Source organism: Anomaloglossus baeobatrachus, chromosome 5 (genome assembly GCF_048569485.1).
Source record: "Anomaloglossus baeobatrachus isolate aAnoBae1 chromosome 5, aAnoBae1.hap1, whole genome shotgun sequence".
Taxonomy (NCBI): Eukaryota; Metazoa; Chordata; class Amphibia; order Anura; family Aromobatidae; genus Anomaloglossus; species Anomaloglossus baeobatrachus.
In genome coordinates this window covers 571,147,349-571,164,991 of record NC_134357.1, presented here as the reverse complement: position 1 = coordinate 571,164,991, position 17,643 = coordinate 571,147,349, and the positions used below count along the sequence as shown (strand labels likewise).

At 43.5% G+C, this 17,643-nt stretch overlaps 1 protein-coding gene across 1 annotated transcript in view; it reads right to left on the bottom strand.

Annotated features, from left to right (window-relative positions):
- LOC142313067 (uncharacterized) overlaps positions 1 to 9,094 on the bottom strand; it is a 99,843-nt gene extending 90,749 nt beyond the window's left edge. Inside the window, 6 exon segments of the mRNA XM_075352051.1 lie at positions 1,926 to 3,355; positions 6,603 to 6,693; positions 6,890 to 6,987; positions 7,071 to 7,194; positions 7,276 to 7,455; positions 8,966 to 9,094. Of these exon segments, the coding sequence (XP_075208166.1) occupies positions 1,926 to 3,355; positions 6,603 to 6,693; positions 6,890 to 6,987; positions 7,071 to 7,194; positions 7,276 to 7,455; positions 8,966 to 9,094 (2,052 nt within the window).
- Positions 9,095 to 17,643: the final 8,549 nt, after the last annotated feature.

Sequence of the window (17,643 nt, the reverse complement as noted above, 5' to 3'; positions counted from 1 at the left end):
CTCTAGTGAGTGGTATTGCCTGAGATTACCACATATTTGGAACCTTGTCCCCGGCTGGTTAATTGGAGAGGGGCTTGCAACCTTCCTCGCCCTAGGGTCCAGGCACCCCCGACTGTGCACGGCCTCCAGACCGGATTCCCGCTGTCGGCACCGGCAGGCTACAACCCTGCCCCGGTCCACTTTAGGTCTCCCGCGACCGGATCTCCGTCGCCTGTGGCCCTGTTCACTGCCTGCCACCTAGCCAGGTAGTTCAAGGGCTCCTAAAACTGACTACACTGCACAGTCCGTACTTGACTTCCACTCACTACTACTCCACACTTGAACTGTCAGCTTCAACTGTCAAAACTCAACTTGTCTGTCCCAGACTTCACTCTTGTGTTCCCGCCTCTGACACCTCAGGACCCCTAGGTGGGTGTTCTCAACCGCCTGATCCCGCCCACTGATGTGTCCTTATTCTCAGGAGGGGGTGCCTAGGGTTTAATGGCTGTGTGTTGTGCCTGAATGTGGGTTTCTGGTGGTTACAAGAAGGATGTACACTTTTGTGACTACCTGGTTTTGCCAGTGCGTCACACATGCACATTTTGCTGCAGATTTCTGAAAATCATTCAGCACATCCTTTTGTGTCTTAAATACCCTCATTTTCCCTTACTTGGTGCTGGGAATAGGTCTTGTCTCCACACGTGACGTTTGGAGACTGGATGGCACTGCATACGACCCCAAGAATACCATCCCTACAGTCAAGCATGGTGGTGGCAGCATCATGCTGTGGGGCTGTTTCTCAGCCAAGGGGCCTGGCCATCTGGTCCGCATCCATGGGAAGATGGATAGCACGGCCAACCTGGAGATTTTGGCCAAGAACCTCCGCTCCTCCATCAAGGATCTTAAGATGGGTCGTCATTTCATCTTCCAACAAGACAACGACCCAAAGCACACAGCCAAGAAAACCAAGGCCTGGTTCAAGAGGGAAAAAATCAAGGTGTTGCAGTGGCCTAGTCAGTCTCCTGACCTTAACCCAATTGAAAACTTGTGGAAGGAGCTCAAGATTAAAGTCCACATGAGACACCCAAAGAACCTAGATAACTTGGAGAAGATCTGCATGGAGGAGTGGGCCAAGGTAACTCCAGAGACCTGTGCCGGCCTGATCAGGTCTTATAAAAGACGATTATTAGCTGTAATTGCAAACAAGGGTTATTCCACAAAATATTAAACCTAGGGGTTGAATAATAATTGACCCACACTTTTATGTTGAAAATTTATTAAAATTTAACTGAGCAACATAACTTGTTGGTTTGTAAGATTTATGCATCTGTTAATAAATCCTGCTCTTGTTTGAAGGTTGCAGGCTCTAACTTATTTGCATCTTATCAAACCTGCTAAATCTGCAGGGGGTTGAATACTACTTGTAGGCACTGTATACATTGTCAGCTATCATGCTACTCTGTTATTTTTCTGCACCGGTTAAACATGCCCATATTGTGTGGTTTTTCTTCCATCACTACCTACTTCTTTTATTATCTTAACCCAGTAGGAGCACACGATGATCACGCGCTGTCCCCGACATTGTGGAGATACATCTTTAATATCTTGCCTAAATTGTGTACAAATTGACTCTTACTAATTTTCTCTTTTAAGATATACAGTATGACACTATTGTAACAGTATGTAAAATACAGGTGGCAAACTGTCGTATACAATGTAGCACTATGATGTGAGAAACACCTCTATTTCTTTATCTTCATGTTATATAGTAGTCCCTAGGCCATTCTTGGGGTCTTTTTTCTTTCTTCCCATATCTTATGCTTAGTATTTTATTGTATCTATATTGAACTAATAAATATATCTTTTTTTTACTTCCTTATCCTTCCCTGTGTAATTTATCAGTTTAAGAAAATGTAATTTCTTTGTAAAACATTTTCCCATTCTCAGTGTGAAAATTGCTTTTCCTCTATGTGTATTGTTTGATCCATAACAAGAGTTGATTTACAAGAACAACAATCCCCACATTTTGGACATGAAAACTGCTTCTCCCCTGTGTGAATTCTCAGATGTGCATCAAGATTTAATTTCTTGGTAAAACCTTTCCCACATTCTGGACATGAAAAGGGCTTCTCCCCTGTGTGAATTTTCAGATGTGCAACTAGATTTGCTTTGTTGATAAAACCTTTCCCACATTCTGAACATGAAAATGGCTTCTCCCCTGTGTGAGTACTTGTATGTTGAACAAGAGCTCTTTTGCAAGTAAAACACTTCCCACATTCATAACATGAAAATGGCTTCTCCCCCGTGTGAGTTCTCAGATGTACAGTAAGATTTGCTTTTATGGTAAAACACTTCCCACATTCGTGACATGAAAATGGCTTCTCCCCAGTGTGACTTCTTTGATGTACAGTAAGATTTGCTTTCGTGGTAAAACATTTATAACATTCAGAACATGAAAATGGCTTCTCCCCTGTGTGAGTTATTTTATGTTTAGCCAGATCTCCTTTGCAAGTAAAACATTTCCCACATTCTGCACATGAAAATGGTTTCTCCCCTGTGTGACTTCTCTGATGTGAAGAAATATTAGCTTTCTTGTTAAAACATTTCCCACATTCTGAACAAGAAAATGGCTTCTCCCCTGTGTGAATTTTCTTATGTGCAACAAGATTTGCTTTGCATGTAAAATATTTCCCACATTCTAGACATGAAAATGGCTTCTCCCCTGTGTGAATTCTCAGATGTTCAGTAAGGTTTCCTTTTTTGGTAAAACATTTCCCACATTCTGAACATGAAAATGGTTTCTCCCCTGTGTGAGTGCTTTTATGTTTAACAACTTCTCCTTTGTAAGTAAAACATTTTTCACACTCGTCACAGGAAAATGGTTTCTCACCTGTGTGAAGTTTCTGGTGTACAGTAAGACTTCCTTTCTTGGTAAAATATTTCCCACATTCTAAACATGAAAATGGTTTCTCCCCTGTGTGAGTTCTTTTATGTTTAACAAGATCTCCTTTGCAAGTAAAACATTTCCCACATTCTTGACATGAAAATGGCTTTTCTCCTGTATGAATTCTCTGATGTATAGTAAGACTTGTTTTATTGACAAAACATTTCCCACATTCTGAACATGACAATGATTTCTCCCCTGTATGAGCTTTTTGATGTTCAGCATCCTTTTTGTTATTTTTATTTTGCTTAACAATCTGGAATAAATCAGAAGATAAAACCTGTTGATAAGGAATAGATGATAGATTGTTGTGATGAAGAGCTGGTGGTATATCTGGAATTATGTCACGCTCTCCATACATATATGGTGTGATACCATAATCAGCTGCTTCACAATCAGTAAATGTTAGATATCTCTCTGATGCACAGTCATCTGCCAAGACAAAAAAAATATATATTTTTCATAAATTTTTCCTTATGAAACAAATTGTATTAAAAATCAATTACTAGCTAACTTGAATACAAGGACTAATAGATTATGATATTAAGCCAAAAGTTTGTAATCTTTTAATTCTTAATTTATCTTCTAATGCTAGCTTTTTCATAGCTTTATGTTTCATTGTGCTTGTCACCAAATTTTTCAAATGAAATGATCAGTGGTGAATCATAAAGAGTTCTGTAAGTCAGTGCTACTAGGTGGTGTCCATCTCATACACTCCCTGACAGCTACATGAACTATAGGACAGAAGAAGTCAAAGGGGAGGAGCCGTATGGCCGTGTACAAAGAAGCCGTGACTATACAACAGGTGTAGTAAAGCTGGTGTAGTATTTGTAATTTTGTATGTATTTTCACTGGAAAAAATAAGGAGCAAAGAAAAGTAAAAGGAGAATAAGTGAAACATTGGCTTTTAACACGTATATGGGAGCACTGGGACACCTAAAAAATTAATTTGGAACAATGTCGCTATCCTGTCATGGTTGCCAGTCTTTGAGTTATCACCTAGCTGAAGCTACATAAAATTTTGCCTATGTTCGATACAGAAAACTTTGGCCATTTCTACATCAAAAGGAGGGGACAACGTATGTGGTCTCCAAAACTTCGTACACGCTTGATTGGCCACTCTGTTTTTGACAGCTGTTTGTTTAGACAACTGTCTCAAATATATAACTATGAGTGCTGCTACTTGGTTCTGATCCAGTTTGTTATGTGACCCTGCTTGTGGATTCTCCCCAATCCCTCTATACACTTGCTGCTAATCTCCAGTCAGAATTCTATGTTGCTTGCAATTCTGGAACTTGAAGTCTAAATCTGTTTGGGCATCAAAGGGCAAGTACAAGGGATCTCTATGACTCAGTGATTGGTTTTGCTCTGACGAAGCTCACTTTGCTGGTAAGCATAATGCTAACCTGACATTATTGTTAAAATGAACAGCATTATCCTAACAAAATAACTTGCAGATACTGATGAAACGTCTACAACCTATGGTCAATCAAGTTCATTGAATGTCTCGACTAAAGTGTGAATTGGCCAAACAAATTCAACCTTCAGAAGTATCCCTTAATGCTGATGTGATTCCTGAACTCAAGATAAACATACCAGATTGATTTTCTGGAGATTGCAGTAATTTTTGCTCTGTAAATACTCTGCCCTCAAACCTGTGATTCTGAATAATAACATGCTATACCAGAACTGGGCAAAGTACGGCCCGTAGGCCACATCCAACCCGCCTTGTTAGTATTTTGTAAATCCACTTTTAGTTTTCAACACTGCCTGAATCCTCCTGGTCCTGCTCTCTGATTCAAACAGGTCTCTGTCGAAATCTGATTCCAGGTCTCTTCTACATGTTCCTAGTGTTGGTGTATACTGGTCGGCTCTCTTGGGGATGTATACAGATTTTTCTTCAACTTTACCCACAAGTGTTGGATTTGGTTGAGGTCTGGGGGAGGTCTGGGGACTATGGGGGCCAAACCAGCACTTCTACTTCATTGTCATTGAACCATTTCTTCACTAATCTCGCCATATGCTTCGGGTCATTGTCCTGCTGGAACACTATGTTGTCCTCTTCATACCCATAGTACTTGAGTGTATGAAGTAACTCTACTTGTAGGATACTCACATATAGCTCAGCAATGAGACCACCATCCATGCTGGTCAATTATCCATCATCAATATCATTAGGCTACCTTCACTGAATTCGACAGTTCAGTCATTTTCTCAATCAGTTTCCCCCTTTTTCCCTTGTTTCTTTCAGACCCATTTGCACCTATCAGAGCCATCTATTGACTATCGTCTCAAACCTGAAGTATTACCAGGATAAGGCTCTATACTCCGCCTGAGGTAGCTTTTACCCAGTAGATATCTGCTTTCTGTATCTCTAACCTGAAGGCTTCTCTCTGCTTCCTGCATCTTCTACCAGGACTACATGTACCCAAATCAACAGCGAATCAAATTTATGGAACATGGTGCACCAAATGTTTTATCATCATCTGCCCTAAGTTGCCACCCATCAGTAAAAGCAGACACATCCCCTGACAAGCCAGGATTAGTCGCACCTGGATTGTGTCTTCTCTCGAAGACATATCTTGAAATCTGACTATGAACTTCTACGTAACAAATTGGATCAGGGGCAGGAGTTGGCCAAGTTTGCCATCAAACTACTGCCTTGCACAGCCTCCAATGTAATGTTATAGACCATTTTGTTCAATACTGTTCTGCTACGGAGATGAAACCCTGCCCTGCATGGGTTAAATCTAATAAAAACTCCCAATAAAGGGATAATTACTGGACAACTAACATCAGCCATTGCTTTTTCTCTTAATGTCCTTCTGTAAGGGATGCCTACCCTGCACAGAAGATAAAAAAAAAAAAGTACCAGCTGCCTCCAAAAAAATGTATTTTTTCATGGCTAAAATTAGGCCTTGCTTCTTCATTTTGCATACTGTTCTGTTCCTTGTAGAAAATTACTGTACACTAGTACAAAAAAAATGAAAAACACACTGCCACGAGGATCATAGTGGGAGGCACCATTTGCCACACATAACACTCTGGATCTGCTACAGGTATCAGGAATAAAGGAGATTGATAGTATACTCAAATTAGGACCAGAGCGCTGTATATGACAAATGCTGCTCACACGATGATCTTCACTGCTCTAGGCTCTCCACCTTGCGATCTTCTCCTCTCCCAGCTCTGTAATGACAGGAAGCAACAGAAATGAAGAGTTCTCAGTGCGGTCAAGTTAAAATGACCTGTTTTGACATTCTCTGTGGATTTTGTGTTTTCCCTCTTCTGTGATGCTGCCTTCCAATTATCGGGTAGTGTCATACAGAGGAAAAAAAATAACATCTCCTGTCCCACAGAGGAATTACTGATAACACTGTTGACTGAAGGAGAAATTTGCATACTGGCACTCTAAACATATCTCTGCAATACAGTGGAGAAAAAAATCAGTCCCTTTGCTCCTTTTTAGTGTTATAAAAAGTTTAAATAATAAAATATTATGAAAGGTCCTCTTTAATTGCCTACAGATTGGTGGATGCCCAGGTCCTGAGACCTTCACCAACTGCTTAACAGACTGCTGAGAACTGTGTAGCTTGTAAGGCAGAGACACAAAACAGTACAAAACCCAACACATAATCGTACCAACCAGTGAATTATAAATATAGTGGTCACTACTCACCTGGGCGGTTATCTGTAGGAATTTCCACTTTATACCAATCATTGTCCTTCACATAGGTCTCTGTAGTATTAATATGGGTCAGATCTTCCCCCTGAAACAAATATTGTAAAAGTCACAGAGAGATGGAGAAGTCCCATCTATGATCAGCTCTAATCCTGCCATCTCCACCGCTCTCATTACACAAGTATAACACATATAATACTGGAGGATAAAACAAGACTGAGCTCAAGACCTTCACAGCCGTCTACACATCATAGGGAGTTTTCATGCACCTTATCTCCATCTACCTGATGATCCTGAGGAACATCGGGAGCTTCTTGTTTACAGTCCTGTGGGAGAAGAGGACGGGGACATCTCTCTGGTGTTGTCCTCTTACTGGATAGAACTGGAGGAGACACATACAGGGACTGAATTCATTCCTTGCATACAGATAATTATAGGCCGTGTGTATTTAGTCCTGTCTATTACCTGGAGATGTGAGGGGCTGGGGAACCTCCATCATGACATCTTTGTACAGATCTTTGTGTCCTTCTATATACTCCCACTCCTCCATGGAGAAATAGACGGTGACGTCCTGACACCTTATAGGAACCTGACACATACAATGATACCGTCACCCCCGATCCCTTCATAGCGTTACTGTATAATGTCCCAGCATTCCCAGCAGTGTCACCTCTCCAGTCAGCAGCTCAATCATCTTGTAGATGAGCTCTAGGATCTTCTGGTCATTGATGTCCTCATGTATCGGGGGGTGAGGTGGAGGCCCCGTGATTGGACTCAGGGGTCTTCCCCATCCCTCAGACACAGGGGCCTGACAGCGCTCACTAGAGGTCTTCTTCACTACTGTGTAATCCTGGTTATGGAGAGACACAGTAATAAATCTCACTACAGACATTTCCAGAGTCCTCACCTCTCCAGTTCTGTCCATCTGTTATTCCTATAGATAAGAATGATGTAATGTGACGTCATCAGAATCTCTCACCTCTCCAGTAAGCCGGAAGAGGATCTCTAGGGTGAAGTGTAATATCCTCTCCGCCATTTTAACCCGGTCACTATCCATCCTTGACTGGTGAAACAGGAAAATGCTCTTATACAGAAGATCTATGATTTTGTAGGGACCTGAATGGGAAGAATATGAGCATGGGTAAAAGAATAATGAATCCCACAAAATAATATGATTACTGAAGAGTTTATATCAAATCACTGACCACAGAATTGATACTAACATGAATGGCACGTGACTATGATAAGTTTTCACCAGTTTTTTTGTTTTTGATTTATTCTGAAATTGTTCACTGTTGCGGCAGTGGTTTGCGTTTCAGATATTTTTGACTGAAACATCAACTGCAGTTTTTTAATGTCATAATATATGTCACATATGTACCCTAGTCCACGCCCAAGCTATTTATCTATCCCAGTTATTTTGGTGCAAATATTTGCCTTAATGAGAATACTTGTTTTGCTCAAAATTCATGAACCACTTGCACCATTTTGAATAAATTAGTGAAAAAACTAATAAATACAAGGCAAAAAAATAAAAAAGTGACCTAAGGTTACAGAGCTTGTAATACCATCACATCGGATGTGACTGAAGTCCTGTCATAAATACTCAGTGAAGGGAAAACCTTTTAGTTTTCTACTTAAATTCCTTCTCTTCCCAGTGATGTTATCATCATTATTATTTACCGTCCTTCAGCTCGATCTCAAGACACGGCAACTTAAGGGGACTTTACACACAGCGACATCGCTAGCAATGTCGCTGGTGAAAGCACCCGCCCACGTCGGTTGTGCGTAACGGGCAAATCGCTGCCTGTGCTGCACAACATCGCTAAGAACGGTCACACGTACTTACTTGCCTAGCGACGTCGCTGTGACCGGCGCCGCCTCCTTTCTAAGGGGGTGGTTCGTGCGGCGTCACAGCGACGTCACTAAGCAGCCGCCCAATAGAAGCGGCGGGGCGGAGATGAGCGGGAGGAACATCCCGCCCACCTCCTTCCTTCCTCATTGCTGGCGGCCGCAGGTACGGTGATGTTCCTCGTTCCTGCGGTGTCACACATAGCGATGTGTGCTGCCGCAGGAACGACGAACAACCTGCGTCCTGCAACAGCAACGATAATTGGGAATAGAACGACGCGTCAACGATAATGTTAGTCATTTTGATCGTTAACGGTCGTTCGTGCGTTTCACATGCAACGAGGCCGGATGTGCGTCACGAATTCCGTGACCCCAACGACATCTCGCTAGCGATGTCGTATCGTGTAAAGTGGCTTTTAGTGGATGAAAGCTCTATAGGAAGATCAATCTTGTGCAAGCCTAGATATGTCCACCTGGGCCTTCTCTATAGAATAAAGCCATTGGGTTACCGGTTTTCCTTTTCGCCTTGTTCCTTCTCTTCTTCCAACAATGATCTGCTCCTCCAATGATTGCTCTCTTCGTATGATGTGTCCAAAGTAGGGGAGTTGTAGATTGGTGATCCTTCCTTCGAGTGACATGTCTAGATTGATTTGTTCAAAAATTGATTTGTTTGTTCCTCTTGCCATCTATGGTATTGATAACCTCCTTCACCAGCACTGTCTCATCACCAGTAAGTGTTCTTTGATTTGAAGACTTTATCCAGTGACTTAAATGTTAATTTAACCATAGCTATTTTCTTATTAACTTCTGGTGTCGTTACTGCATCTTGAGTGATCATTGATCCGAGAAGGTTGAAGTCCTTTACAGCTTCCAGTTCGTCGCCATCCATCTCAAATATGTCCCGGTCGTATGTGGCAGAAGTCAACATTTTTGTCTTCATTGATGAAAGTTTGAGCTTTCCATCTTGATGCTCTGTAATAAGTCCTTCATTCCATCTACGCTTGTTGCTAAGCTTGGGGCTCAGGGTCACTCTTAATTGTATAAGGGGGGTTATTTACAGGGGATGTATAGTTCATGACGCCACCCGTGGTGTGCAATAATAGGGAGTACCGCCGCTGCCGTTGGGAGTACCCGGGGTAATTGAGTGGGGCAGCCAGATGATGTTACACCCCCACGGGTAGGGAAGGCCCCTGGACTTTGGATGGTGGGATGGATTGCAGGGGGAGAGCAGGCTTGCTGGTAGCAGGGGCTGGTCGGGTACTCACTCAGGAAGAAAGCAGATGCTGACAACGTTGTAAACCAAGTCTCTGGGTGCCGCTGCCCTCCTGGGGGAGCTTGTCCGGGTCCCGTTCCCCTGCAGCAAACCTGATAGTCCGGATCCTGCCTCCGTGCACAGTAATTTAGTAGTGTCCAAATGGCCCGTAAGCTTGCAGCTGTCCGGGCCCCGCTCCCTGCTATGGGTAGCAGAGGAGCTTGCTCTCAGGGGCTCACGCTTGGGATTTCAGTGGGCTCCTTTGCTTGGAAAGCCCTATCCCCCTCGTTGCGCTAGTGCCCCCGAACTCTGAGCTTCATGGGGACAGTTCATAAAGGCCCTATCATCCTCAGGTTAATTGCCGGGTTGCTTGAAGCCTCTCTCCGACCTAGGGTCCAGTACCCCGACGTGCATTCGGCCCCAGCCTGGCTATTGTACTGCAGCTGCCGATCGTCCTCCTAGACTCAGCCAGGCACCCAGTCCCAATATCCCGCGACTGGGTCTCAGACTCCTCCGGGTCCAAACCACCATCGGCAATCTAGTCATCTTCTTCCCTGGGAGCTCCAACTCCTAGCTTCCTCAAGCTCCTCACAGCTCGAAGGCTACCACAGACTGACTCGTCACCTCCATGCCTGAGCCCTAGGTGGGTGGCCCAATTCCAGCTTAGCAGCCCACTGGTGTGCCTGAAAGGGTGTGGTGCGAGGTGTAACGAGGATTTCTGTATGGTGATAGAGGCAGTGCTGCAAGGTGGGACCCAGAACCATGGGGGGTTGAGTCCTGCACTGGGAAATAAAGAGCGTGCAGTACACTGTGACGACCTGACTAGTCCAGGGGCGTCACAGTATCATCTGCGTATTTAAGATTGCGTATGATTTGTCCTGCAATTTTGATTCCATCTTTTGAAGGTCCAGCCTTCTTTAAAATAGCATCTACATATACAGTATATCGAAGAGAAATGGTGACAGGATCTTGCCTTGTCTGATGCCTCACTTTATTTTGAACCATGTCATGTCTCAGTGTTTCGTTCACTGTTGCTTCTTGATCGATGTAAAGGTTCCTGATCAGATGGTTTGGTACACCCATATCCTTCATAATATTCCAAAGTTTCTTGTGATCATTACAGTCAAAGCCGTTGTTGTAGTCAATGAATCAAAAATAGAGCTCCATGTTATATTCTTTGGCCTTTTCCATTAACCATGTAATGTTAGTGTGACGCCCTGGACTAATCAGGTCATCCCAGGTAGTCACACACACATCACACCCCCTCCCCCACTAGGTGACAGCAGCCAACCAAGAAACCCTTGTCACCACCCTCCAGCTTTGATGTCCACACCAGGGGGGGCGGAACCAGGCGGTTGGCTCTGCCCACCGAGGAGTTCACAGGCCTGGAGGCGGGAAAAGACACAGACAAGTTCTAGAAGAGTGTGAGGGAAGTCAAGTTCAAGGGCAGACCTGTGTCCAGGCCTGCCAACAGACTACCCCGATGGCTGGGTCGGAGCCTGGTCACCTTTTGCAAGGAGGCAGACTGTGGTGGCCACCTGCAGGAGCTGGGATTACAGCCGGTGGAACCGTAGGAACCGGGGTCGGGCGGTGGCCCGCCGGTACCGAACCGGTGAACCGATTGGAAGCCGGAGCACCAGGGGGGGTACTCAGACCCAGTACAAAACCCTGAACCGACAGGGCCGAGTCAAATCAACTGATTGCGGACTGGACTTTAAGACCTATCCCACACAAGACCTGTTAGAAGACAACAGCCCAACCATACAGGGTAAAGCCACCGCCAAGGCATAGAGACCCAAAGGGCCAGCGTCTGCGGGCAAACGGGCTCCTACGGCATATACAAGTCGGGGAGCGGACTACCGTTGCTTAGGCATAGGAGTCAAAACATCCATACAAAGAGGTGCAGGAGAAAGGCGGAAACCACCAACCTATTCTGGCAGAAGCTGCAGCCGGCTGCGGGCCACGTTCTTCACCCCGTTTGGTTTACCAGAGACTCCAGTGTATTGTGTTATAGTGAGTACACCAGTGCCTTCGGGCCGCGCACCACGCCGCACAGCATCAGCACCCACCCGCTCCCCCGCCTCAGCACCTCCCTCGGGCCCCCGGGACCATCGCTCCCCTACCCCAGAGGGGGTCAACACCAGGCTACGCAACACCGTCCCCGGGAGGCCTAGTTAACGGCAGCGGTGGTGTCCATCTATTCACCACAACCCGTGGGTGGCGTCACGAACTTACATCCCAAACCAAACCACCACGGCCTTGGCCATGGAACTCCCTGTCAAGTCCCTGCGTGTAGCGCCAACTCCCTTGCAGAGCGACTTGACCCCCGGGTCTGTGAGAGGCTCGAGCCACCACCCACCGTACGAGCACGGATCCGAGTGGCTCGGCGGTCGCAGCCGAGCCCGCGGGGCGGTACATTAGCAATTACATCTCTTGTTCCTCTGCCTTCTGAATCCTGCTTGTTCCTCTGGCAGTTCTGAGTCACTGTAAGGCTGGAGACATCTTTGTAGGATCTTCAGTAGTATTATGCTGGCATGAGGTATGAGCGCAACAATCAGATAGTTTCCACTGTCTGTAGCTGTAGCATCTCCGTTCTTCGGAATAGTAATAAACACCGATCTTGACCAGTCTTTGGGCCTTTTATCAGTTGTCAATATCTGATGACACAGACGTATGACATCAGCTGCTGCTTTAGAAGACTTATTAGCTCTATTGGAATATTATCACGTCCAGGTGCTTTGTTTATTGACAAAAGCTTAAATCGCAGAAATTACTTTGTCTTTCAAGAGGTTTGGTTCATTCTCATTTATAAACTCTGTTTCTTTCGTATCACTAAGTCACCCTTGTAAAGGTGCTCCATGTATTATTTCCATCTTTCCTTGATCTGTTCTGCCTCACTTAGTTTGCTCCTTTTGGCATCTTTGAACATTCACTCTCTTGGTTGAAGCTTTTGTTGCGTCTCTTTGATCTTTTGGTGCCTTCCTCGTCTTGTCCTCCAAATGTTCATTTTCTATCTCTGTACTTATAGTTTAGTAATTAAGTTTTTTATCTGCTTGAATGGCTCTTTCGTCTGTTACTGATGTTTTCTGCATTCTGCAAGTTAGCTTTTGCTATTCGTTTTTCTTCAATGATGTTTAGGGTCTCTTCTGTTACCCATGGGTGTGGGGAGGTCTCTTCTGCCTCTTATTTGTCTTTCTGGCTTCTTCAGTAGAGATGATTGAACCTAAAGGGGGCTTTACACGCTGCAACATTGTTAACGATGTCGCTAGCGATCGCACCCGCCCCCATCGATTGTGCGTCACGGGAAAATCGCTGCCCGTGGCGAACAAAATTGCTAGTACGTGTCAAACATACTTACCTTCCTAACGATGTCGCTGTGGCCGGTGAACAGCCTCTTTTCTAAGGGGGCGGTTTGTGCGGCGTCACAGCGATGTCATACAGAAGGCCACCAATAGAAGCAGTGAGGCGGAGAGCAGCCGCATGAAGGACACTCCCACCTCATTGCTGGAGGACGCAGGAATGCTATTGTTCTTCATTCCTGGGGTGTCACATGTAGCGATGTGTGCTGCCTCAGGAACAACAAACAACCTGCATCCCAGAAGATCAACAACATTTTGAAAATGAACGACGTGTCAACGATCAATCAATTTTTTTAAATCTCACCAGTATTACTTAATGTCATAATAACTCTGCAATGCTTCAACAAATTTCAGTGATTCTGAAATGTTTTTTTTTTTTTTTCTTCATGACACACTGTATTTATGTTAGTGGTAAATTTAGGTAAGCATGTTTGGCGTTTATATTGAATTTTTGTTAAAATGTTGAAAAAAATTGCAATTTTTAAATTTGTAATTTTTGTTTCCTTAAACCAGTTAATTATTTGAACTCATCTATGGGAGAGATGAAAATTTTTAACTCACAAACTACTTAACAGAATTTTATAAGTTTAGCCAGTTAAAAAGAAAAACTTAGGGTTTTTCTGATAAAACTGTACATTAGCGTCAAAGTTTTAATTTACGCAAGGGAAAATAGAAGAAAATGGACAGAACAATTTGCTATGCAATTCTTTCTGAACGTGGCGGTACATTTGTGGTTGGACACTACTGTTTGAGCACACGACACGGATCGGATGGAATGCTCCTTGGCTTTTAGAACATAGCTTTCGTTTAAATAGATTGTGGGGTTCATTACTCGAGACCCAGAGGTGCAAGGTCAGCAGAAACCCCACAATGACTCCATATTGGAAACTTCACTGCTTAAAAAATTCATGGAGTGGGTTAAAAAGCGTTTTGAACCCACACGTGCCTCACAGCATTTTATAACATTGGGACGTGGAAATATAATATTTTAGTGGTAAAATTTAATCTTTTTAGTAGTTGAAAATTTGTCAGTTACAAAACAGTTAATAAGTGAAATTGGACACCACAATTTATTGAGCGCAGTGATGCCCTATATGTTTGGCCACATAGCAGGGCGGAGCAGGAAGGAGCTATTTTTGGCCTTTGGACCACAGAATTTTCAAGAATAGTTTGCTGGCGACATTTGTGGAACCCCTAAGGTGCCAAAACCGCAAAAAAAATCCCCAAAGTGACCCGATTAATTAATTGAGAGGTGCAATTTCTACAATCTAAGGCTACACTGACTATTTTGTACCATTCAAATCATGCTTTTTTTTTTGTGGAGAATTGTGAATATGCCAAATTAGTGGCTACACATTAGGCTCAGCTTGTGCTTCTGGCGACAAGCACCCATTAAATTGTTAGATAGGCTCTCCTTACTATAGTAATGCCAAATATGTGGCCACTTACTGCGTTTTAGGCACAGTCGGGCTCAGAAGGAGGGGGCATTTCAATTTGTAGTGCAGATTTCATTCAATTTTATTTGGGAGGGTAGGAGGGGGGTGGAACGTTGCATTTCCAGAGTAATTTTTTTTACCAGCAACGTGGGACCCCCCTATAATTTTCGATGACAGACTCAATGGGCGCTAATTTTGTGTGGAATACATTAGAAGTTTTAATGGTAACATTTTGTGGTACATATCCGTTGTCCGATTCATGGTTTTAGGGATTTACATGAAAATGCTGAAGTAAGTGCTTAGTGGAGAGTGCAGGATAAATGTCAGCAGAGCCTTATTCCAATTTGTGGGAAAATAGAACGAAAAAACCAACAGCAGTAGAAGAATTTTTAATTATGCACAGTTCACAGTGCAGTATTAGTGATAAAAGCATTTTAGTCTCCGGGTTAGTGCAATTACAGCGATACAAGGTTTATATATTTTTATGTTTTGCTAATATCACTCTCTAAAAATACTTTTTTTCGAAGAGTTCTTTTGTCGGTTTATTGTTCGAGCTGTAGCTTTTTTTTTGCATTTTATGGAAAACAAAGCTATACGTTTTTGAGCAAGTTGAAATTTTGGGGGGTACTATTTTGGGGTATTTGATCGCTTTTTAGTCATATTTTTTAGACACAGAAAAGCACAGACACAGTGATGACTGGTGTATTCTACAGGTCAGTACGATTATAGCAATAAAAAAAATGTACCGCATATTGTTTCTTTTATACTTTGCTACTTTTACACTCTAAAAACAATATTTCACAAAAATGAATTTTTTTTTGCAATGCCATATTCTGAGAGCTGTAACTTTTTATTTGGGGGGGTTGAATAAGCCATATTAAGGTTTGTTTTTTGTAGGTTGATTTGGTGCTTTCATTTTTTTACATGACTTTTTGATGACTTTTAGGCTGCATCTTTTTATTATGTGGTCACAGAAACGCAGCTTTTGGCCCATAAAACGAATGATGTTTTGCCGCGTTTTTTAAAGAAGAAACATAATATGATAGGATATATAGACAATAGGGATAGAAAGAACATATAGAATAGATAGAAAGAACAGAATAGCTTGATAGAGGGATAGCTAGCTTGGCCAACTGTTTTTTTTTTTTTTTTTTAAGTTTTAAGGGGGTAAAAAAATAACGTGGGGTCCCCCCCATTTTTCATTTCCAGCACAGGAACAGCAGCAGCTGCAGGCTGCAGCCCTCAGCTGTCTGCTGTACCTTGGCTGGTTATGAAAAAAAGAGGGGATTCCACATTAAGTTATTTGATTTATTTAAAAAAAAAAAAAAAATGACGTCGGGTCCTCCCATTTTTCTAAAACCAGCCAAGGTACAGCAAACAACTAGGGGCTAATATTATTAGTGTGGGAAGGGCTATGGTTATTTGGCCCTTTCCAACCTAACAATAGAAGCCCGCAACCGCCTCAGAAGTAGCGCATCCATTGGACCCGGCTCTTCACTCTGTTGCACTGGTGTTGTGGCAATCGGGGTGATAAGGAGTTAATGGCAGCCCACAGCTGCCATTAAGCCCTAGATTAGTAATGGGAGGCATCTATGAGACCCTCCCATCACTAATCTGTACGTGAAAGTAAATAAACACAAAACACCCAAAAAATCCTTTATCTGAAATAAAAGACAAAAAAGCACCGTCTTTCACCACTTTATTAACCGGTGACGTCACTCAGGCTATTTGCGGTCACAGGTACCTCCAGCTGTGACCGGAAATCACCTGAGTGATGATCGCTCGGCTCACTTCAGTCGCTGCCTGAACATCACAGCGGGTGTTCATGTTCTATGGCCACTCAGTGTGAATCCAGGTGGAACAGAGCTGGAAGCATCGTCGGACCTCGTGTGGATTACGCTGGACCTGCAGGGGTGTTTTGGGGGTTAATAAAGTGGTAAAAGAGGGTGGATTTTTTTGTCTGTTATTTCAAATAAAGGATGTTTTTAGGTGTCTGTGGTGTTTCACTTACAGATTAGTAATGTGGGGGAGCATGTCTCATAGATACCTCCCATTATAAATCCAGGACTTAGTGGTAGCTGTGTGCTGCTATTAACTTTTTATTACCCCGATTGCCACCGCACCAGGGCAACCGGGAAGAACCAGGTAAAGTGTTGGGATTGTTGCATCTAATGGATGCGGCAACTCTAGGTGGCTGCAGGCTGATATTTTTAGGCTGGGGTGCCCAATAATCATGGGTCTCCCAAGCCTGAGCATACCAGCCCCCAGCTGTCAGGCTTTATCTTGGCTGGGTATCAAAATTGAGGGGGGGTGACTGCATTTTTTTTAAATTATTTATTTAAATAAATTTTTAAAAAGCTGCACGCGGTTCCTCCTCTTTTGATACACAGCCAAGATAAGCACATGGCTGGGGGCTGCAGCATGGAGCCATTGCCTTTTGTGTGCTAGGTATCATAATATGAGGGGACTCTGCGCCATTTTTTTTAATTTATTTTACTGTATGATATAGACCCACTCACTGGCGTCTGTGATTGGAAGCATGATTCATGTCTGACTGCAACGAATCACAGATACCAGTGGGTGGGGGAAGCATTGCATATTCCATAAGGGTAATGAGCGGCCCCGGAAGTGAATGGGCAACCGCGAGAGCAGTGTGACAGCTGCGCTGGTGACTCAGTAAGTATGAAGCGATTGCTCCTACTCCTTTCCGCCGATCTTGGTCCTCATAGACTTTATATAGGGACTGGACTCTAGCCAGATACCAGGGATCAATCCCCTGAGTCAGCGGGGGATTGATCTGCCAATCCTCCCATCACTAGTGAGAAATGCAGGGACAAAATGCAAAAAGAATTGACATGCTGCATCTTGGCTGCATCTTCAGAAATAAAGCAAAAAAAAAAATATTCACTGTGCGGGCAGCAAAACCCCATAGACTTTGCTGGGGAAGGAAATGCATGCATATGGGTGTATCTTTTTTTACCACAAACTTCTCAAAAAAATGCAGAAAAAGATGCAGTGTGTGGACATGGCCTTAGACCCTGCTTAGAGCAAAGCCTAACAGTCCACCGTACACTTGGGTTATCAGATGACCTCAGAGAGCCATGGCAACCGCAATTATGATCATGGGGAGACCTATTAAA